At 46.0% G+C, this 20,858-nt stretch overlaps 1 protein-coding gene across 3 annotated transcripts in view; it reads left to right on the top strand.

The window, feature by feature from the left end:
* BICD2 (BICD cargo adaptor 2) overlaps positions 1-8,406 on the top strand; it is an 85,449-nt gene extending 77,043 nt beyond the window's left edge. Inside the window, exons 7-8 of one of the 3 annotated variants that reach the window (XM_062008094.1) lie at positions 2,819-2,984; positions 6,213-8,406. In XM_062008094.1, coding sequence (XP_061864078.1) covers positions 2,819-2,984; positions 6,213-6,218 — 172 coding nt within the window. In that variant the 3' untranslated portion in view covers positions 6,219-8,406. The other 2 variants (XM_062008092.1, XM_062008091.1) reach the window with 2 other exon arrangements.
* The last annotated feature ends 12,452 nt before the right edge of the window (positions 8,407-20,858 follow it).

Here is a 20,858-nt window from a genome sequence, read left to right as displayed (position 1 = left end):
TGATCTTAAAGGTCTTTTCCAACCAAACGGTTCTCTGATTCTATGAAGGAACAGTTCAAAACTGCACTTCTGTGGTACTGGTAATACCTCCTTTTTGTTGGAAAGGAAGGCAAGACTCTCAGCATGGAGTTTTTTTGGGAAAAGAAGCTAATTCAGATATGTAAAGTAGAGAATGCCTTGTCGTTTCTAAGGACAGTCATATGATGCTTTAAGTCTTCATGCTAACAAATATTTGAGATAAGGGTTTTCTTTAATAACCTTTGGGAGTCAAAACCATGGCTTTAGTTACAGCTGGGCTCACCTGCAAATGACTTTATGGCCTTTTAGGCTGTGACAAGCATTGTTCTGTGTTAGCAGCCAGCTGTTGGGTTTGACATAACTGACTGTGTGTGATTAAGAGGCACTTGAGCAATACCAGGGGCATTAGCAAGACTGTGTGGGAAGTCCCTACTCTGCTTTGTTGCAATGGTAAATTGGTCATTGACTTGCAGCAGTTTTCATTCTCTCTCTTTTTCTCTTCTCCTAAATGGGGCAGGGAAAAATCAGCTGCTCTTGCCTTGGCTGGCTTTCATTAGCACCTTTCTGGTGGAAGTCAAAATGAGGAGGCAGACTGCAGTAATCTTGGCACTGCTTCACACAGCTGAACATTGTAGGGCTAAGTTAACTTCCTTTTCTGTACCCTCCCAAAAAAGTGGATATGTTTTGATTTACAAGAAAGGAGCTGGGAAAAGGGGAAAAAGTCTCCCCAGATACTGAGAGGAAAACAAGGGTAATAGGGACCAGAAACTCTAGTGTCAGATTGTGTTTGCTGCAGCAATCACATCACGTTCCTCAAGGAACTGGTAACGCTGCCTGGACATCCCCCTGGTTTGCAGTAGTGGAGCCTGGAATGAACCAGGTTTGAGGCTGTGGGTAGAGAAGAAAGCAGAAAGGTAACTTGTGGTATAACCAGACTTGTACTTTTCACCTCAAATGTGTTTGAAAACTGGAGGGAAACCCCATAGCACTCAGGCCTCCCAGTAGTCCTTAGTCTGTCCCTTACTCTTGGCCCCAGGTGAAGAAAACACATCTCTGAACACCTAGAGTTGGGTTGGCAGTGATGCTGGGAGCAATGCCCTCCTTTGGGAGCTGGTGCCATCTGCCATGAGAGGAGAGGACTGCTATGTCCAGGATTTACTGCCTCTGTTTAGACTTCCTAGGGCCATCTCAGTCTGTGTTCTTCTCCAGCACTAATGGTAAATTGGGTAAGATCTGGCCCTTGCTCTGCTTCTGCTCTCTGAGGTGTATGGGTTGAGTTTGCCATGTAAGGTCCATCTGGCTATGGGAGAAAAGAGCAGGTGCCAGACTTCTGGTGAGTTCAAGGTTCCTGGTTTGGGGTTGTTTCTTACACCCTCATGGGCTGGTTTTCTACTCTCCAGAATGAGAGAGAGTGTGATGAACTCAAGAGGAGGATGCACAGAGGTTTGAGAGGATGGGTTCCCACTCAGAGTGGCCCTAAACTCAACACCTTCTGGCATGTCAAGCTCCACTGCAGTGTTAGTTCATGCAGGTTTGATATTCACAGTTCTGGGCTATTGTTTAATCTCTATATGTATTCAAAGCTATAATTCTTTCTGTGCTTTCCTTTTTCTCTTCCCAAGCAAATATAATTAGGAATACAGGCCTGATGCTGCCATTTGAAGGCAGGGAGAGGAGCATTCAGGACTTAATTGTCCTGATAAGCACAGCTGATGCATCTGCATGTGAATCCTATTTTGGTTTGTGGTGGGATTTTTCTCCCAGTCTGTTTTACGTTACTTAGTGATGATAAATATCCCTTACTCAGGGGCTTTTCCATTTTGATGTTAAAAGGAATTTCTCTTCTGATATTTCTGCTCTTATGAAGAAGTTGTATTTTACAGATGTGGCCATTGTAAATTCCAGCTGGTACCTATGAATATTTATTTTTCAACCCATGTGCATAATTGGTGTTCTATGTGCAGCAAATACACAGCCACATGTCAAGACATTCCTTTTTTACACTGGTCATGATGCACTCTGCAAGTTAAGTAGCTTCTAAACTCAGTGAAAATGACTGTAGATGAAGCAGCCTGCAAGCATTTGTACAGCTTTTCCCCCAGGGTGCCAAGTAACACTCGACTCCTCTGTTTGAATGTTTTGAAATTAATTGTAATGGTAGAAACAACTATATAAAGGCAACTTGCTGTAGAGAAATCAAGCACTAATAGCATAGTTAATGAAACGCTATAGAATTTTTACATTAGGAATCAGCACAGGCTGAAGTAGAATTGTGAAAGGTGTTTGGTTTTAACAATGCTGTTCAGTCACCACTGAAAGGTTGTTATTTGAGCTCCATGTGTGAGGTACCAAAGGATGAAGGTTGGGTGCTCGTCAAACAGCATTAACAGCCATTTTAGTGATGGACATTTTCCAGCACTCCCCCTCTTCCCCTCAGCCTCCTCTTCCAGCCTAAGCTCAGAGACACTGTGGTCTCCATGTGAGTGGAGACAAAAGTAGCATGACTGCATTGTGTCACACTTCCATAGTGCCTCCTCACTCTGGAAGGACCTCTTCCCAGTCTTTAGACAGAAAACCTTTGCTCTGTAGGGATGCCGTTAATCACGGAGGTGCTGAGTGTGGGTTTGGGAGAACCCCAGTGAAATGTATTGGTGATTTACTTTTTTTGTCCCCACAGGTCTGGTTGAAGCTGCTATTTAAAAGAGTGTGTGTGGAAGCAGCTGCGAGGCCGTCGCTCGGCTCGTGTTTGTGGTTCGTAGGTGGAATCAGTGTTGCTAAAGATCACTGTATTTCATTGCAGATGTGACGAGTATGTCACACAGCTGGATGAAATGCAGCGGCAGCTCGCAGCGGCTGAGGATGAGAAGAAGACTCTGAACTCCTTGCTTCGGATGGCTATCCAGCAGAAACTGGCTCTGACCCAACGCCTGGAGCACTTGGAGCTTGACCACGAGCAGTCCAAACGGGTGCGCACAAAATCCGCTTCCAAAGCCAAGAGCGGTAACCCCAGTGTAAGTCACCTTCGGTCCTGTGGAGACAGGTCTGAGGGATCTGTCCTTAACAACCAGGTTTTCTGTAGTGAGAAATATAAAATCTATTGTGACTAGGACAGGTGTGTAGGAAAAAAACAAAAGTCATATTATGCATCTTATTTTATGCTGTAACGGTCAGCGTCGATCCCCACTATCTAATGTCGCGGTGAGTTGACTTGTACTAGTATGTTGTTGCACCAGGTAATACAAATGGTATTCTGGAGGTCTTAACTGTAACTAATTGATGAGTACGGGGATGTTATTAACAAGTTAATAGTGGGAAGGCATTCACCTTTCTACAATTAACATGTATGGGTTTTGCTGTTCATGGTAAGTGTTAAGAGTGCACCTGATAGAGTGTATCTGGTGCTACTAATTGTAGTTCGTATAGCACAAATGTGATCCTTTCCCCGGGGTTGCAGCATACTTCAGTAAGAAACAGACAGAAAACCTTCCTTGTTATTGTGGCTTCGGAAGTGGTGAAAAGCAAATGCTAAAATTGGAGGCATGTCTTGAAAGTGCAGGGCATTTTGAAACTGGAACCAAGCTTCATTTGCCTACTGTGGCAGATATGAAGAACTTGCTGTCAGATCACCACTGACCAAAGTCCTAAAGCTTTTACAGGCTATAAAAGCTAGAAAAGAAACTTGGTAGGGTACGTTATTTACACTCTGCTTCCCTCTCGTTAGAGGGTTAACCAGAAGAAACTTGCACATTTATATTAAAAATATGCAATATTTACCCCATCTGATATAAAATTGTTAAGGATTGGGATCCTACCTGGTAGACAATTCCACTTGAAGAAGTTATGCTGTGGAAAAGTGTCACGTCCTGAAAGGATCTTTGTGGTCTCGTGTCGCTCCTTGCAAGCGTAACACTTGGAAAAGAATCTGTTTTCTGTGTTACTGTAGCCACACAGCATAGATGTGTAGAATTAATGTGACTATGGTCTAGTTTTGTCAGGCACAGAGCGGTTTTTCTCAGCTGTCAGTATTAATCTAAGTAGGAGAGTGTTTCAGAGCTCTGATCACTTTGTTTTAAACACACGAGAGATGTCGCATTCTGTATGCAAGCACGTTTCACAGGGCTCTACATTATAGGCACAGGAAATTGGACGAGATCATCCTGCTGATAATTATTTATGAAGTAGCTTAGGATACTTACAAATCTTTTCCAAAACAAAGAAACCTTTGTCTGCTATTGAGCTTTTAAGGGGCCTTTTCAGCCACTTAGTTACAATATGTTTGCTGATGTAAAAGTGTACTTCATAATCGGTGCCTATGTGAGAGAAAAAGATTGAACCTGTTGCTTCTAAAGTTGTGGAAGAAGCAGGACGAGGCACGCTTTTGTCTTTCAACCAAGGTTCAAAGTGCCTAGCCTCAAACTGTTTATTTTAATGTAAAGCCCTGTTCATTTTGTACTCCTTCAAATAATTTTGTACGCCTCTAGTATGACTAAAAGCATTGTGGGACTGCACAGTTGCCTGTGTGCCAGTGACGTTTCATGAAGCCATTCTGACGTCCCTGCTGTGGTTCTGCCTCGTCTCACCACCCGTGTCCTGCAGCTGAGCGGCAGATCGCTTTCTGCGCGGGCCAGGAGACAGCTCGGTGCTAAGCTAAGGCAATAAGGAGCACAGCTTGCTTCCCCCCTCAGGGGGAATCCACGTGGGCTTTTGGCTGCCCACCTATTAAGAAGGGAGGATGGGAAAGACTTCTAAATTCACGCAGTGAGGCTTTAAACTGATGGAATTGTAGAAAGCTTGCCGCAAAGCTGGGAAACCTCCACATGCCACAGTCCCGTGCCAGAATTGCACTTACCAGTATCGAGAGGAGGAAATAATGAACCCACCCCAACCCAAGCGATTCAAGGCCAATACGTTGGCAAACATCACTGCTTGAGAAGCTTCAACAAATAGCAACTCTGGCTTTAGAAACTAAGCCCTGTGCATCTATTATTAGGGTGTTTCAAGAAAACACTGAATTCTCCCACAGATGAGCTTTAATATTGTTAGATGGCAGGTTTGATAGTTTAGAAGCAAGACATCTTGTAACAATTTTCAATCCTGCTTGTCTCTTCTTTGCTGCACAATCTCCCAAAAGGCCTTTATTCTTCTCACTCCTGCATTAAGTATACTTTTGAAATACTTTGTAAAAGCAGGCGTTTGAGTGCTAACTTTCTCTGCTCCGTTAGAAACAGCTGCAACTTTGCTTCCAGTGTGAGAGGGAGCTTTAACGCAGTTTTCACTGCTTCCATGTCTCTAACGGCAGGATTTTTTGCAAAATACTAATGGCAAAAAGGTAAATTGGAGAAACCAATTGAACACATTGTCAGCTTTTCTCAAATGAACTGCAACTTTCTGTAAAGATTTTCAGTGTAACCAGACAGTGACTGTTACTGTCAAGTCTCAGCTCACGCTTTCAGTTCCGAGTATGAACAGTTTTATTTTGCCCTTGGCCTAATAGTCTCAGTAGTTGTTTCCATCTTCACTCATTTCTGTGAATCTTAAAAAAAATAAAAGAAAAGCAACAAAAAAGCCAACCTGACTGCTATCAGAGCTCCTCAAGCCATGGTTTAACTTCTTGTAGCACTTGTTATGGAAAGGAATGAGGAATGATGGTAAGGTGACCAGATCCTGCTGTTTGTACTTATAGATAATAGCTCAGATTGAGTCATGTAATCCTTGATTACCAGTTTCTCGAAATGTACCTTTGCTGTGAGTCTTTTGTATCACTCACAATGGGTTGGGATTAAAGCATGGAAAGTTCCTTAAGCCGTCACCTACCTCTGCAAGCAGACTCTCCTCTGAATGGTATTCTCTGCACTGGCCTGCCTGCATGATACACTCACCTGCATGTTTCTGGAGAACCTGAAAATATTTCTTGCACATTCATTGCTGTTAAGTTGTGCTTGAACAGCAGAGCTTTACTCAGTACTTGTAAGAACCCTTCTTTCTGCAAAGCTATTGCTTCCAGGCTAAACCCACAGAGCGCCGTTTCATCGGCGTGGAAAGCATCTGCTAACGGGAAGCTAACAGACCCCTTCCACCAACTAACCTGCTTTTGCAGCACAGTGGTTTAAGTTTTCAGTTCTTTAATTGAGAAGTAAAGACTGACCTTTTATATTTTTTTTTTCCTAATGCTATTTTGTTTTTCCATTTTTCAGCTGTAGAGTAGCCCCTGGAGAAGCCTTTCCAACAGTGCAACAGCATTTCTTAGCCTCTGTCGTTATGGTTAAAAGTGGTAGCCCATTGCACAGAGTGGAAACCACTCACCTCATCCTAACTTTTGAAAACACCTTATTCTTATAGACTACCTGAAACTTTCCTTTAATGTCTGAAGCTCTAAAACAAACAAGCTTTACCTGTAAGTGCTGCTGCAGTAAGAAAACTTACAAGTGCTGAAGAAACCTACTTCCAATGTCACGGTCACCGTGTTAGTTTGTGATCCACTAGAAATGTTGGGACAGAGGAATTTCTGATTTCATTGCAGATGCTGGTTTTTTATCTGATTGTTAAACCCGTGCACTTTTGATACTTTGATATTTTTTCTTTAGCTTCTTTAATTCCTTATGTAGAAGAGTTTATATCAATGCAGTGGTTTGTGCTCGTAGTCCCTCTCCCATTTGGGCTTGTGACTTTTTTGGAACTCTACGTCAAGCATGTGGCAGAGATTTGGGGGGGGCGGGGGGGGGCAGGCCTAGATTGTGATTAGGAAAGAGTTTCAACAATGAAAAAACCAGGAGCTCTGCTAAACTGTGTGCTGTGCTTCAGCAGCTTTTTTTTTATTATTATTATAAAAGGTTAAGCTTTATATGTTTAAATTACTGATTTTTTTTTAACTGCCATGACCATTAAGAAATCCAGGGTATTCCAATTCTGGGGTTTTTTTCATATTGTATTATTATTCTTAGGAATAGTTCAATGTAACAAGAAGAAAACTTGACTTTGCTCTGGTGAAAACAGTAATAGGCACTTGAAAAATATAAACTAAGTAGTATTACCTATAAATTCCAGAATTCCTGGGTTTTAGGAAGTCGAAGTATTATTGATTAACAGAATTTTGTACAACTATACCAGTTAAATTCCAAATTGGAATTGTTTTGTTACTGTTTCATTTTTATTGTGCCAAATTCTGGTACATTTAGAAAGAAAAATTCTAAAGTTGTCACTGATAGGGTGTTATATATCAGCGCCTTGTCTGTCATTGATGATTGCCAGTAGTGCCTTTAATCATTTTAAGGGAGACTCTTACAATAGCTCAGTCTGAGTCCCGTAACTTAGACGAACTGGAATGGCTGGTTTGGAATTTATTGGAGACGAGGAGCAATAAGTGCAAAGTGAACTCCCCTTTCGCACATTTTTAATGGGTAGTCTTACTATAGAGGTTATATATTCAAGGAATTGTAGAGAATTCTGTTAGTCAATGATATTTCATCATGCAAATCCTTGCAAATTCAGGGGTATAGAGGAAAACAAACAAACAAACCAAGAAACACAAGGAAACAAACCCGAATACGCTTTGGGAACCAAACGGACTCGTGTGGGACAGACGAGCGAGATGTACTGACACACGTTAGTGGCAACAGTACGGAGGACGGATCAGGAACGTTGATCTCCCGTTAGCTTTGTCTGGTGGTGGATGCAGTTAACCACAGTATTGTTTGCAAACGTGAACAACGAAGCCTTGGTATCTTCTCTTGCATGTTGTATCTAATCATTGTGATTTCAGGAAACAGAAACGCGCCACCAGCAAGCCGCGGCTTCTCTGCTGTTTGTTGAGGCTCACGTGGATGTGATTAAATTGGTACCTGCTGGGAGGAGCCTTCCTGCTCCTCAAAAAAAAAAAAAAAGTACAAATTTGAAATAATATTGACAGTGAGGAAAAAGATTTCTGTTTGCTGGAAGAAAAAATACAAAGCGCATTCTTATTCCTAGATGTGGGGACTTCTATTTCCATCTTCTGTCACAGTATTGATTCATAAGAAATATTGTTGCATTTAAAATTACTACATTTGTATGTGGGTATTTATTTGAAATGATGTCAAAGTACTGTATTATGTTTTATGTGCATTACCTTTTAGTGGTGGGTTGGTCTCCATTTAACGTCATATGCATGTATCCTTGCCAAGTAACCTTTACACAGACCTGAGAGGAAAAAAAGAAACACCAACAAATGTTCCAGAGAAAATGTGGAAACTTCTTGAAAGTGTAACTGTGTGTTAATTGGATAACCTTAGGAGGTATAGAGGGCACAATGTTACTTCCAAATGAATAAAAAGGTGTTTAATGTAGGAAAGCAATCTGCCTGGGTAAAGGTAGTCACACTGGCAGTGTCAATAAACGAGAAAAGGCATCGTGGTCTGTGCTCCTTGGCCTCGTCTGTTTGCCGTTTGGATTGGTCTTCCCAAGCTCTTCTCGGTGTGGGGCTAAATGAATGTGAACTTTTATCTGAGAAAAACTGGAAACTTCAAACTGAGTTTTGCTGCAGCAGTAGAAGATGAATTATCCGTGCTCATATTTGGGGAGCATTGTCCTCTGAGCTGTTTTGTGAGGTTTTCATTTTGGCTTCCACGAGTCTGGTTTAACCTGTTCCACCCAACAGCCTGGGTTCAGGAGCCCAACAGCCCTGCACCTTCTGTGTTTGCAAGGAAAAGGGAGGGCAGTGGTGACGAGTCTTCCTGAAATGCCATCTTAATTTCTCATATGATCTCCAAAATACATCAAGCTGATGTTTATCCAGTATAAAAAACCAAACAAGCTCCTCAAAGGACCCCAGAGCAGCAGCGTGCGGAGCCTGAGGCTTGCCCCATCTATACAAGGATATTCCCGGACTGCTAAATCTGCAGCAGCCTCTGGGAATATTACATGTGGCTTTAAACTACAGCTTAACAACCCTTTACATCCCCAGGTGGGATTCCTGGGACTCTTCAGCTTACCCTTGGTACACCTGGGACCTGTCAGTCCCTTACACCAGCTGACCAACATCATGTATGTTAGAACTGAGGAGCAATATGACAGTTCTCACTGGGGCACTGAACACCCTCATGGGACCATGTGCAGTGAACTGGCCAAACGTGTTTGTGGGGCCGTTTGCCCTGATGCTCTGGCTTTGCATCTGCTCCACCGGGAGCTTTCCCTGCAGGGGAGGCAGGGGAGCTGTGTGGTGTCTGCATGCAGATGGCACAGCAATGAGAACAGACCTGTCGAGACAGTGAAGCAGTGTGATTCAAAAGTGCTTTAGTAAGAAAATAAGAAAACAAGAGGAGGAGAATATTTAGCTGAACAGCTTGTCTAGTGTATGGCAATTAATTGAGACATCAATTTCTGTAACTCTTTTCTGTGTAGAAAACATACAGTGCCCAGAGGGAATGTTGCCTCTGCTGAGCTGGGGGAGGTTGGGCCACCAGCCCAGGCTGCAGATGTTGCTGTGTTTAGTCTCCAGGAAAGGAACCTGCCAGCTCATGTAACATTCCTGTTTGCCATGGGTTCAGTGATTTGGTACTGATTGTTTGTTTCTTACAAGTAAGGCTTGAAAGGAGCTGCTGACTTCCCAGAGGGTGGATTTTCAGGTGTACTTGGATGCCTAAGGGTGAAGAGAAGAGGACCTGAAAGTCCCCATGTACCTGCTTTTGTGGGATGAAGGTGAAGAAAAATAGGTGCTTTTTGGAGATCTCACTGGGTAAGATGATACTACTGAGCTACACAAATACTTATGGAGGTTACAGTTTCACAAATGTATTCACTCGTGTGGTGTGACTGAGGATACAGACTGACCTACAGGACCAGGAAAAGAGGTTTTTCAACTCAGGGACTTGGCAAAAATAATGACAAACTAAAGATCACCTCTGTGAGCTCAAAACAGAGCAAAGCAGTTAATTAATACAGGAGTATTTTGAGTTTATCATTCTGTTGAGTACTGTATTGAATGTGTGTCTATAAAAGCTTCAATCCCGTGTTTATCAGTGGGTGCTGGGAAGAATGCTCATGTACAAACAACTCAAAAGGTGACTTGCTTTTCTTCAGAGAGAGTTGCTGTCCTTTCCCAGGAACGGAGGGAGGTTGCTGCTACTCATTGCAAAGGCAGATTTCCATGAGAAGCAGCTATTGCAGCAGCAGTGTGAGCTGTTTTCCCCTATATAGTGACTGTGGCCTCTCCAAGGCAGCCCGAGTACATGGAGTCAGCATCAGCGGAGGGGGGTCAAACTGCTGAAGAGCAGCTCTGCAGAGAGAGACCTGGGAGTCCTGCTTGATAATAAGCTAAATATGAGCCAGCAATGTGCCCTCGTGGGCAAGAAGTCAATGGCAGCCTGGGATGCATCAAGAAGAGTGTGGGCAGCAGGTCAAGGGAGGTTCTTCTCCCTCTCTACTCTGCCCTGGTGAGGCCTCATCTGGAGTCCTGTGTCCAGTTCTGGGCTCCTCAGCTCAAGAGGGACAGGGAACTGCTGGAGAGAGGCCAGTGCAGGGCCACCAAGATGATCAGGGGACTGGAACATCTTTCATACGAGGAAAGGCTGCGGGAACTGGGGCTGTTTAGTCTGGAGGAGACGGAGGGGAGATCTTGTTAACATTTACAAATATCTAAAGGGTGGGTGTCAGGAGGTTGGGACATCCCTTTTTTCTATTGTAGATAGTAACAGGACAAGGGGTGATGGGGTGAAGCTGGAACACAAAAAGGTCCACTTAAACATAAGAAAAAACCTATTTCACTGTGAGGTGAGGGAGCCCTGGCACAGGCTGCCCAGAGGGGCTGTGGAGGCTCCTTCCTTGGAGGTCTTCAAGACCCACCTGGACACGTTCCTGTGTGACCTGATCTAGGTGACCCTGCTTCTGCAGGGGGTTGGACTGGATGATCTCTAAAGGTCCCGTCCCACCCCTACCATTCTATGCTTCTATAAGCTGTACCTTATCCAAGCCCGTGGCTGTGGGATGTGCTGCTCCTAATGACCAAATTGAATGACTTGTGTTTCAAGCAAAGTGCTTGTAGAGTCTCTTAGATCCAGTAACTGCTTAAAAAAGAAAAAGAAGCCAGCACACAGGCTGGATCTGGTTGCAAGTATTAAAGTAGAGCATTTCTGAAGTCCAGATAATATACCAAGTGGGAGCAGTGTAATGAATGCCAATTTTTGTGGTTATTCTGGAAGAAACCTGAGGAAAAAGTTTAAAATTTACTTAAAACCTGATGTGTAGTGATATTGAACTGGAACCATACCTGTGGTGTCCTACTCACTGCTTAAGGCTCTGTGTTAAGCAAAACTTGGGTTAACGACACGTAGGTGAAGTGACTTTAAGCCCAGAGATGGGCTGAGTGCTCAGTGATGTTTCTGGTCTGCCTTTCTGAGGTGATCCCAGAAGCTGGTTGGGCTCTACCTCTCTCCTCTCCCCTTTGTTTCTTACTACCCTTGGAGTCATTGTCATCATCTGCTTTCCTGATTCTTTTTCTGGCTTGGAATTCATTCCAAGACTGTTCATTCTCATCTGGAAGGCTCTTCCCAGTGATGTCAAGTGAGACTGTCACTTTTGCTGCTTCATCCTGTCTACAAAGCTTGGGCTTCTTCTCAGAAACTCAACATCTGCTAGCAAAGGGTCAACCAATGTCTCTTCTCCCACCTCTGTATCATTTGTAGGAGACAAAATCGTTGTTGCTGCTTCTCCCGTTCCTCTGAAGGTCAGTCTTTACCAGTCTCCTCTTTCAGAAGGGATTTCACTTCCATGGGGGCAGAAAAAAAGCTTCAAACTGCAGCTGCTGGTCCAATCCCAAATGCCAATTAGAAGAAAAATGTCTGTTTCTGTGGGGATGAGGAGAAGGGGAAGTGGCAAAGGGGAGAAATGAGAGTAGGGGAAAGGGCATAAACATGAGGCAGATATTTTAAAAGAAGAAAGAGAGGAAGGTATGCAAGAATGTGAAAGAGGCAGCAAGGAAAAAATGGCAGCAATGGGTTAGGATGGACTGTTGAGCAACTTGGAGCAGCTGGATCTGCTGTGGGCAGGGACTGTTTGGCATAAAGGCTAGGAACACCTCAATTCCAAAGAAGCAGCTGGCAAGTTCTTGTAGCCTGGTAGTACAGACTGCATAGTGTGCATTTCTCCTTCTGAAAGGGATCAGCTAGCACAGTTACTAGCTGGGAAGGGGCATGTGAGACTACAGAAAGAAGGAACAGTGCAAGGATACAAGGAGAATGTGTGGGAGAGGAGTATGTTCCCTGGCAGGTTTGAATGTGCATGGTTTCAGAATGTCTCGCACCAGTCTCCTGGGTCACAGCAGTTCTCTTTCTTTAAGCTTCACTTCTTAGAATCATTTCCTATCAAAGGGTATCAAGGTATGTATTCTAATTGATGTCTGAGTCAATCTAAGTATAATGATGCTTCCCTGAATGTCAGTAGCAGATAAGAAGGAGGGTGCGACTGAACTTGGCAGCTTTTGAACGTGGGTTTAACTAAAGGACTTTCTCTGTTGTTTTATTAAGAGCCAAGTGTGCTGCCCTAACCAGGCAGGCCAGCATCTGTGTCAGCACCAGCTTCCAGAGCTAAAATAGCCCAAATACCTTTGTCCTACTGCTGGACACTCTCCTGGGAGGGCTGGAGACCTGTGACCTTCAGTGTCTGCTGGAAGCAGTGTGGAAGGCTGTGGACAGAGAGAAACAGAGGGGGCTTGAGGCAGAGGAAGGCCAGGCAGGGCAGGATGGGTCCACAGAGCACGAGTGGCAGGATGGGCACGAGTACTGTGGCAGCTGGTCCTGGGTCTGAGAGAGCTCAGCACTCACAGCTGCGAGGCTGCTGCAGTAACAACACGGTGCCCATTGCTGCACCAGCCCCATGGCAAGTCCCTCCTGTCAGCCCCGTGCAGCTGGGATATATGGATGCAGATGCTGCTGTGAGGCTGCTGTGGTGGTCTGCTCACAAAAACAGGTTGCAGGGTTTGTGCAGTTACAGGCTGCTGGGCAGTCTGAAGTCAGGGTTAAGGAGAATGAAGAAAGGTTTTCCAAGTGAGCCTCCAGAGGGTAGAGGGGGGGGCAGGAGTGCAAGGCCTTCCTAGGCACAGGAATGCCTGTTCCTGGGCCTCACTGGCTGCGTTTTCCATTCTTAGTGCCCAGCAAATGCAGGTATAAATTTGGACTGATGAGTTAAAATTTACACTAGTGGGTCAGTTTATGCAGCATGGCTGGAGGATCTGGCTAAGGTGAAGGTGCCTCTTGAATCCTGTTCTCCACAAGCCTGGCCACTGCTGACCAGTTGAACTGTTCTTTCTTTTATGTGGCAATTGTGCTGAAAGCCCCCAATTCTCAGATCATGCCCCTCGTGCTCTGTTAATGACAGAACTGCTAAATGTCTGGAACAGCTCTCTCTGTTATCTCAGCTTTGTGAAATAAGGCTGACTGTGGTCTAAGAGAAGGGTGGAGAATCCAGAATGGGAGAGAACTCTTGTTCCCATCTTTCCAAGAACTCTTTTTCCAGTCCAGACATGGGGATACAGAAAGGAAGAGCAGGGAGCTCTAGATGTGATGCTGACATTTGGTGGTTGGGCTTTGAGGTTGCCTGCAAAACGGGAAAAGAATTTAAAAGGCAAAACCCAGGAGTAAGTTCACAGAAGCTGGGAAAAGACTGGATGCTCTGGTCATCCTGTCCTCCTCTCTGGCATTCAGCAGTCTCGTAAAGGGTTGTTTTGTCCTCGCTGACGCTTTAATTCCAGGTTAGGGGAATGTTCCTGCAATGAGCGCTTGGAAAGCAGATGTGTAACACGTGCTTCTGTTCATAACTAAACGGTAAAGCCTGTGAAAGGGATGGTCGTTAAACTCGAACAGGCAGTATGGCCGTGGTTCGTTTTGGAGCAGTTCTGCGTGCAGGCAGGAGGTGGCAGCGCAGCACAGCGCCGGGCTGCAGCCGGCGGCAGCAAAGCAAAGCTGGCACTGCTCTGCCGTGCGAGGAGATTGACTTTTGTCTCAGAAATTATTCTTCTTTCCCACCCACCCTCCCCCGCTTCCTCCTCCGTTTAGCTCTGCCAGCGTTCCCCGTGGCTTTTCACAGCCCATCTTGAATGTATTTCTTCTCTGCTGAGCTGCTGTGGGCTCGGCGGGTTTGGAACGTGAAGCTTTATGGACGGTTACCGGTGCTGCAACTGATTACCCCGGGAATCACGTGAGAGACGATAAATGGAACCACAAGTGTGAAGACATTTTTATGCTTCTTTTCTTTTTATTCTGCATTCCTCTGGTAACTCGGCTTGGCTCCTGAGTGTGTGCCATTTGTCAGGGTGCCGTGCCATCAGCCACCATGGGCTTGTGCTGGACCTGCCGCCACCAGGTACCTCATTTTAGCAGGAATGGGTTGTTGGCCAGCAGCAGCTGTGTTTCCACCTGCACATCAGGTCAGCAGGCTTGACAGAGTGGTGGCCAACAGCAGGAGCTCAGCCTGTGTCCCCCACTGTGCCTTGCCTTGCCCCAGGGTTTGAGAGCACCGTTTCCAACCAGGCACCATGGTGGGTGAGTTCCACACCGCAGCGAGCACTGCACAGACCCAGCTCACTCCTCACCAGCAGAGCCACTGTGTGCAGGGCCTTTGTGGAAGGTAAGCACCTAGGCAAACGCTGCAGAGCGTCCTGCAGCAGACACTGAGTGCCATTGCACAGAGAGGAACAAAGCTGAAACTACCCAGAGAAGCCATAAGTCTTGCTGCCTAATGGGCAGCACGGCCACACGTGTGTGACAAACAGAAGAAACTCAGATATGGACTTTTCTAGAAGCTGTCGTGCTTTGGCTCTCTTCCTTGTCATGCCATCACTGCTTGGGGTCCCTCGCTATTTATAGGAGTCAGAGAACCAGGAATCTGCTCTTGCTTTGCAACTGATCAAGAAAAGATTTAGAGCTGATGGGAGAAGAGCACTGGGCTTCCTGCCACCCCTGAGCTACTTTCCATTAAGGAGCAATAGTGAAGTCCTACAGCTTTGTCTCCTCATTGGTGGTTTCTCCCTGTTTCTGTTGTAGCTTGCTTCAACAGACATTTTGGGAGAGGTGTTCCTGCCGGCTCAGGCCTCTGCCACGCCCTGAGAGGGGACAGCTTTGCTTATGGAATGCTAGAATCACAATGGTAGGGTTTAGGAAGGAACTTTTAGAGATTATCTAGTCAGAGGATTTGTTTTTAAAGGCTGTGCATCTGTATTCTGTGTGATTCAGTAACAGACCACAGAGCCAGTGTGCAAACCGTGTTGGTGATACTTTCAGAGTAAAGAAGTTCTACTAAATGTTTTGGCTTCAGCTGATCTGTGAGGTCACCCATAAGTCACAGAATAATCACCTAACTGGTGTGTTGTGTTGAGAGTAACAAAGAGATGAGGATGCCTGTATCCAAATTCAGGGGAAGTCAGTGTTAGTTTCTGAACTTAGATTAACAATGACTAGGGTGACAGAAATCAAGTGCTGTGATTCTCTCCCTGTTTAAAAGCTAAGCCTCATTTTCTGCCAGCAGACCAGGGCAGGTCTTCCCAGTCAACAGTCCCAGCCAAAGCTGGTGCCCAGAAAAAAAACGCCAGTATTTCCCTCTCTTGTTTGGCAGGGATTCCAGCTTCAGTACCTCCCTAATCAAAGCAACAAACTGACAGAATCTCAGTTTGGCTGACTGAAACTGACTCAGTTTGGTCACTGAAAGCTTTGGAGTAAAATCTGCAAACCTCTTAAAAAGCAGGTGATCATTTCTGAAAAGGCTGAACCTCAGTCCTGCTCAACACTAAGAGCATTTAGCTACCTCTGCCCTTTTCCTTTGGAACAAAGGAGTTTATGTTCCTGAAAGACATTGCTTTTGAAAAAGATCACCCTCAATGCATCTGTGCCCTGTCAGATGATTCAGTTCATAAAGTGGATCTTGTTTTTGAGGGTAGCATGAGAGTCAGTGTTGTCTGGAAGTGTTTAATTGAACGGTGACAAGCTGCAGCTCCTTGTTTACTTTATAATGCGATACAAAATAAATTACAGAGCTGGGTCACCGAGTTCATCCCCACTTCTGCAGATGAGCACACACGTCTGAGCAGCGACGGCTTTCACGACTCTGAAGACATAAATGCAACCCCACAGTAAACAGAATCCAGTATGTGCACAGAGGTTTCTGTAACACTGCTGTGTTCTGTCCTAAGCGCAGCCCTTCGGTGTTCAGGTTGTAGCTGGCAGACAGAGACACACTCACTGAGAGAGAGCAGGAGTCTGCTGCTGCCACAGGTTGGCTTTTGGCTGAGGAGGCCATTAGCACCTCCCCGTGCCATCCCCCACTGGGTCAGCGTGGGTGGTCACACAGGCAGCGAGAGGCTCTGCTCAGGATGCTCCCAGCCCCCTAAGGATCATAGAATCACAGCATGGTAGGGGTTGGAAGGGACCTTTAGAGATCATCCAGTCAAACCCCCCTGCAGAAGCAGGGTCACCTAGATCAGGTCACACAGGAACATGTCCAGGTGGGTTTTGAAAACCTCCTGAGAAGGAGCCTCCACACCCTCCCTGGGCAGCCTGTGCCAGGGCTCCCTCACCTCAACACTGAAATAGTTTTTCCTTATGTTTAAATGGAACTTCTTGTGTTCCAGCTTCATCCCATCACCCCTTGTCCTGTTGCTAGCTACAATAGAAAAAAGGGATGTCCCAACCTCCTGACACCCACCATTTAGGTACTTGTAAATATTAATGGGATCCCCCTCAGCCTCCTCTTCTCCACTCCCATTATTTTACGCGAGAGACACAGAAGAAAGCAAGTGGATCCACCACCCTTGTAGCTCACTGTTTTATGTCAAGGCGAGAGGATTGTTTTCCCCAGCTCAGCATGTAAAAGATGAAGAAGGGCTCTGTCTCCCTCCCTGGGGACTCCAAGCAGAACAGTTTTCTTTGTGAAGATTAGGCTCTGGAAAGAGGGGAGGTGCCCTGATCGTTTGCTGTCTGTGATACAAACTTCTGCTCTCAGAGTCCAGGTAACTGCTTGGGTGTATTTTACCGCAACAAGATCTGAACCAATTTACATGAAAAAGCTGTTAAGCTGGGGTATAAAGGATACCAGTGAAATGAAAAAGTCCAGGATCTGAAAACCTAGGAATCTCCTCAGTGTTCAGGAGAGTGATGAGCACTGATTCGGAATACAAGCCCTAGTAACTATGTAAGTTCAGCTCCTTTATGAAGTGGGGATAAAATGCAGACTACTGCACTCTGCTATGAAGTTCTTACACCAGAGCATAGGAGCTGCTGCAGGCGTTGTGTCCTGCATGGAGAGCTGCTTTACTTTTATCTGCCATTCCTTATTTTTGTCCCTCTGTTGCTCTGTGGTTTTTTTCCTCTGGATTCCTGGCTGTGCTGGTAACTGATGTTGGTGGGTATGGAATAAACTTGCTTTTGCCTAAGGTATCATTAAAAAACAACCCCAAACCCTACCTCAGTATGGTTTCAGCTTAAAAATATTTCCCCTTGAAAGCTACCTTTGATGAATCCTTTTTTTTTAACCCCCACATTTTTGCAGATTTAAAGTGAAAGCAATAGAATCACTTCCAGTGCTGCCATGAATTTAAAAAGCTGATTGCAATTGCTGGTTTCATCTGCCTGTGAAGGAGAAATTAAGCAGTTATTTCTTTCCCTGCAGTTGAAAGGGCTCCGTTCCCAACTCATGAAGATGATCTTGCATGAATACTCACAAGGCATGTCACAGTCATCTTCAAATGGAAAGAGAGTCTCTTCAGAGAGTGTGTGTGGGGGGGAAAAAAAGCTCTGATCAGAGCTCTGAGAGTTATAACTAAGGACTCAGTGCACAAAGGAACTCTGTATATTATGTAGAGTGTCATATGATGGCAAAAGCACATGAGGGGCACCCTGAGGATTACATCATCCGGAAGAGAACACAACATGCATCTCGTACATGAAAAGCGTGTCAGACAAACCCCATGTATTTGCAAAGCCTCAGCTTCATGCTCTCCAAGGTCTCATTAAATCCATGAGAGGTTATTTTTGCCCTCTTTAGATTTATCTTCCCTGGACATGCAATGGTAATCCTTACTTAACTGCAGAGCTGACCATGAGGGAGAATTAATTTGTGTTGAGAGCTCTTCTTGTAGAGGAATTTTAATGTGATATGACAGGCGACTCTTTTTCTTTCTGGGGGGAGAAAGAATGAGTGTTTGTGTGAACTTTACTAACTGCTTACACTGCATTTATTGACCCTTTTCTCTTGCATACGTGTGCATTAGACATCAAGGCTTTGTAAGGAATAGAAACCCATCCCACAATAAAGACCACATTCAGTGGACATTGCCCAGTGCTTCACAGCTTAAGGGAAGGCAGCACATTGGACTGGGTACAAAGTGCACTTTGTGTTTGCAAATAAGGGTTGTTAAAACTAAGGCCTTAAAGTGCTCAGCGAGGTCACGATCAACACAGAAGGTGCCAATCAGTTTATTATTCTATTTAACAGAAGCTTTGGCTTAACTTTGAGATGAAGCCTGAGAAGGGCAGAAGTGACCCCAGTGTTGACTGGAGGACCTGTTCCTGTTACAACTTCCTTCACGAGACACTGAAGGGAAAAGAGCTTGGGTGCCTGAGACAGCTGGCTTAGGAGGAAAGGGCTTCACCAAGCTGGGGATGGATGTGCAGCTCCAGACGAGGTTGAGTCCTGTGCTTTCCCTGGGGAGAGCCAGAAACCATGCTGCAAAGCACAACCCCTGGGTTTGTTCCTCGTGCTTCCAAAGGGCTGGTGCCTCTCAGCTCAGGGGGAAAAATAAAGTTACAATATTGAGAGGAAGTGTCCCAGCAAACACCTTCCTGTTCCAAACTCAAAGCTGTACTGTTGTGAACTTTGGCTGGTAGGGCCACCCTGCCTTCTCAGCAGCTTTTATTCCTCCATGTCCCTAGCAGCGTTGCAGAAAAGAGTCCTTCTGTTGCTTGACCGCTGAAACTGTTCTCTGACTCCCAATTACTTACCTTGGTTGAGGAAATGGCTTCTTCTTAGATGTGAAGGAGCTCATACTGGCCTTTTGTTAGTCTTAGCTGGCCAAAAGTAAGGTCTGCAATTCAGTCTTTGCTTAAATCGCAAACTCTCATGGAATTACTCAACTAATTCTGGACAAAGATATGAATTAAATACTGCAAATGCACAGACTGTAAGAGTTGAGAGCATCTACTCTTGCCCTAATTCTCTGAGAAAAAACCAAAACCAAACCAAAATGATGGCTGGGGTTAGGGGGGAGGAACATTTGGACAGAAAATAAAATGATCCTTGTAAAGGCTGCTGGTTATTTGGTGTTCCAGTGCCATATCAAAGATGCATAAACGCTCAAAATAATCAGTTGTTTGTCTCAGCTTTCCACTTTCTTTACAGCATGGACCTTTCTTTCTTGAGAGCAGAGAGCCTGGGTGATTTTCAACCAATTTATAGCTTGCTCCTGCCACAGAACACCAGGTTCCATCCGAGAGCCACGTGGTGGTGGTTGGTGAGCTCAGGTGTGCACTGGGGAGGCTCCTTCAGAGACGCTCTGCCTCACGGTGCTAAAGGACAGGAGCAAGGTCGGGGAGCTGGGATCATGTCCTATGGCAATACATGTGGGAAGTCTCACCTCTGAAATCTTCAGCTGTACATGCAATTGGTATGTGGATGTTAATGCTTAGAACAGGGAGGATTTGGGAAGTAACCTGTAGGGTTTCGTTAAGTGACATCAAGAAATCCAGGCTGGTTCATTACTGGTGCATCTGCTTTCTTGCCCTGGTTCAGCTACACCCTAATCATCCAGGTACTCTAGGACAGCTGCTCCAGAACAGCTACAATAATCAGTCTAATGAATTCCATTACAAAGAGATTACTCTGTTTCACCACACTGCTGAAGTTTCCCAGCAGTGTATTTCCATCAAGGGGCCTACATCAAAGCTGGGCGTTTCAGGGGAAAGATAAGGAGCAATGACCAATTACTGGGTAATAAAAACATAGGCTGAAGCACAATGTAGTCAGCTTTTGAATTTGCTGTTTTGCATTTTTTTCCTGGAGGTAAATGCCTTTGCAAAGGCAGTTTTACAGTTCTGTTCTTGCAGAGATAGATCTCTTGATAGAAACTGTTAACCCTGGTGTGCTTGTTGTCCTCAGCGCTGCTTACCAGGAGGAGCATAACTCTTGAGCAGCTGTCCTTTAATCAAGTACCTCACCTGAGAAGCCAGGGCTGTGCCCCGGTGCAGCACACCCTCTGGAAGGCCCTTCACTGACCCAGCGTGTCCTGCTCCCCCTCCAAGGTGCAGGGTGGTGAGTTGGGGGCACCTCCTGGGCTGTCCTTGCAAGAAGTCCTGAAAGACCCCACCTTGGGGTGGGTTTCTGGGCGGTGGGAAGAGGCTGGCTGTGCGAGGCTTGTCGTCTGAGGTGCTCTCAGATGTAAGGGACCGGGACCGAGCCTGGTGTAGTGGCATGTGTGGCCTCGGCTGTGCCCCGCCACGTGCCCGGCAGCTGCCGGAGCAGCGTCGGGCCCCGGAGGCGGCAGCCAGTGCGGGACCCGCAGCCTTCCGCAGCCCCCCTTTCCCGCTGCCTTGGGCGAGATCTGGGCTTTGCCCAGGGGCCGCCGCCTGTTTCTTGACCGACGGGATGTGCTGAACCCCCTCTGGGGGCGCAGGGGTCCCGCCGTGCCCCTGCCCCGTTCGGAGGGACGGGCCTCGGCGGGGCTGCTGGCGCAGCGGGGGCCGCTCCGGCGGTGGACGGCGCTTCCCCCATCCAGGGCCGGGCCGGAGGGGGAAGCGGGGCGGGGGGGCTCTGCCTGCAGCGAGCCCCGCGGAGCGCCGTGCCGAGCCGTGCCGCGCCTCCGCCGCCTCCGGGGGCGCCTGTGCCGCGCG

This window comes from Colius striatus, chromosome 15 (assembly GCF_028858725.1).
Source record: "Colius striatus isolate bColStr4 chromosome 15, bColStr4.1.hap1, whole genome shotgun sequence".
NCBI lineage: Eukaryota > Metazoa > Chordata > Aves > Coliiformes > Coliidae > Colius > Colius striatus.
Note: the sequence above shows the minus strand (reverse complement) of the source record. Positions and strands in the feature narration are given on the sequence as shown.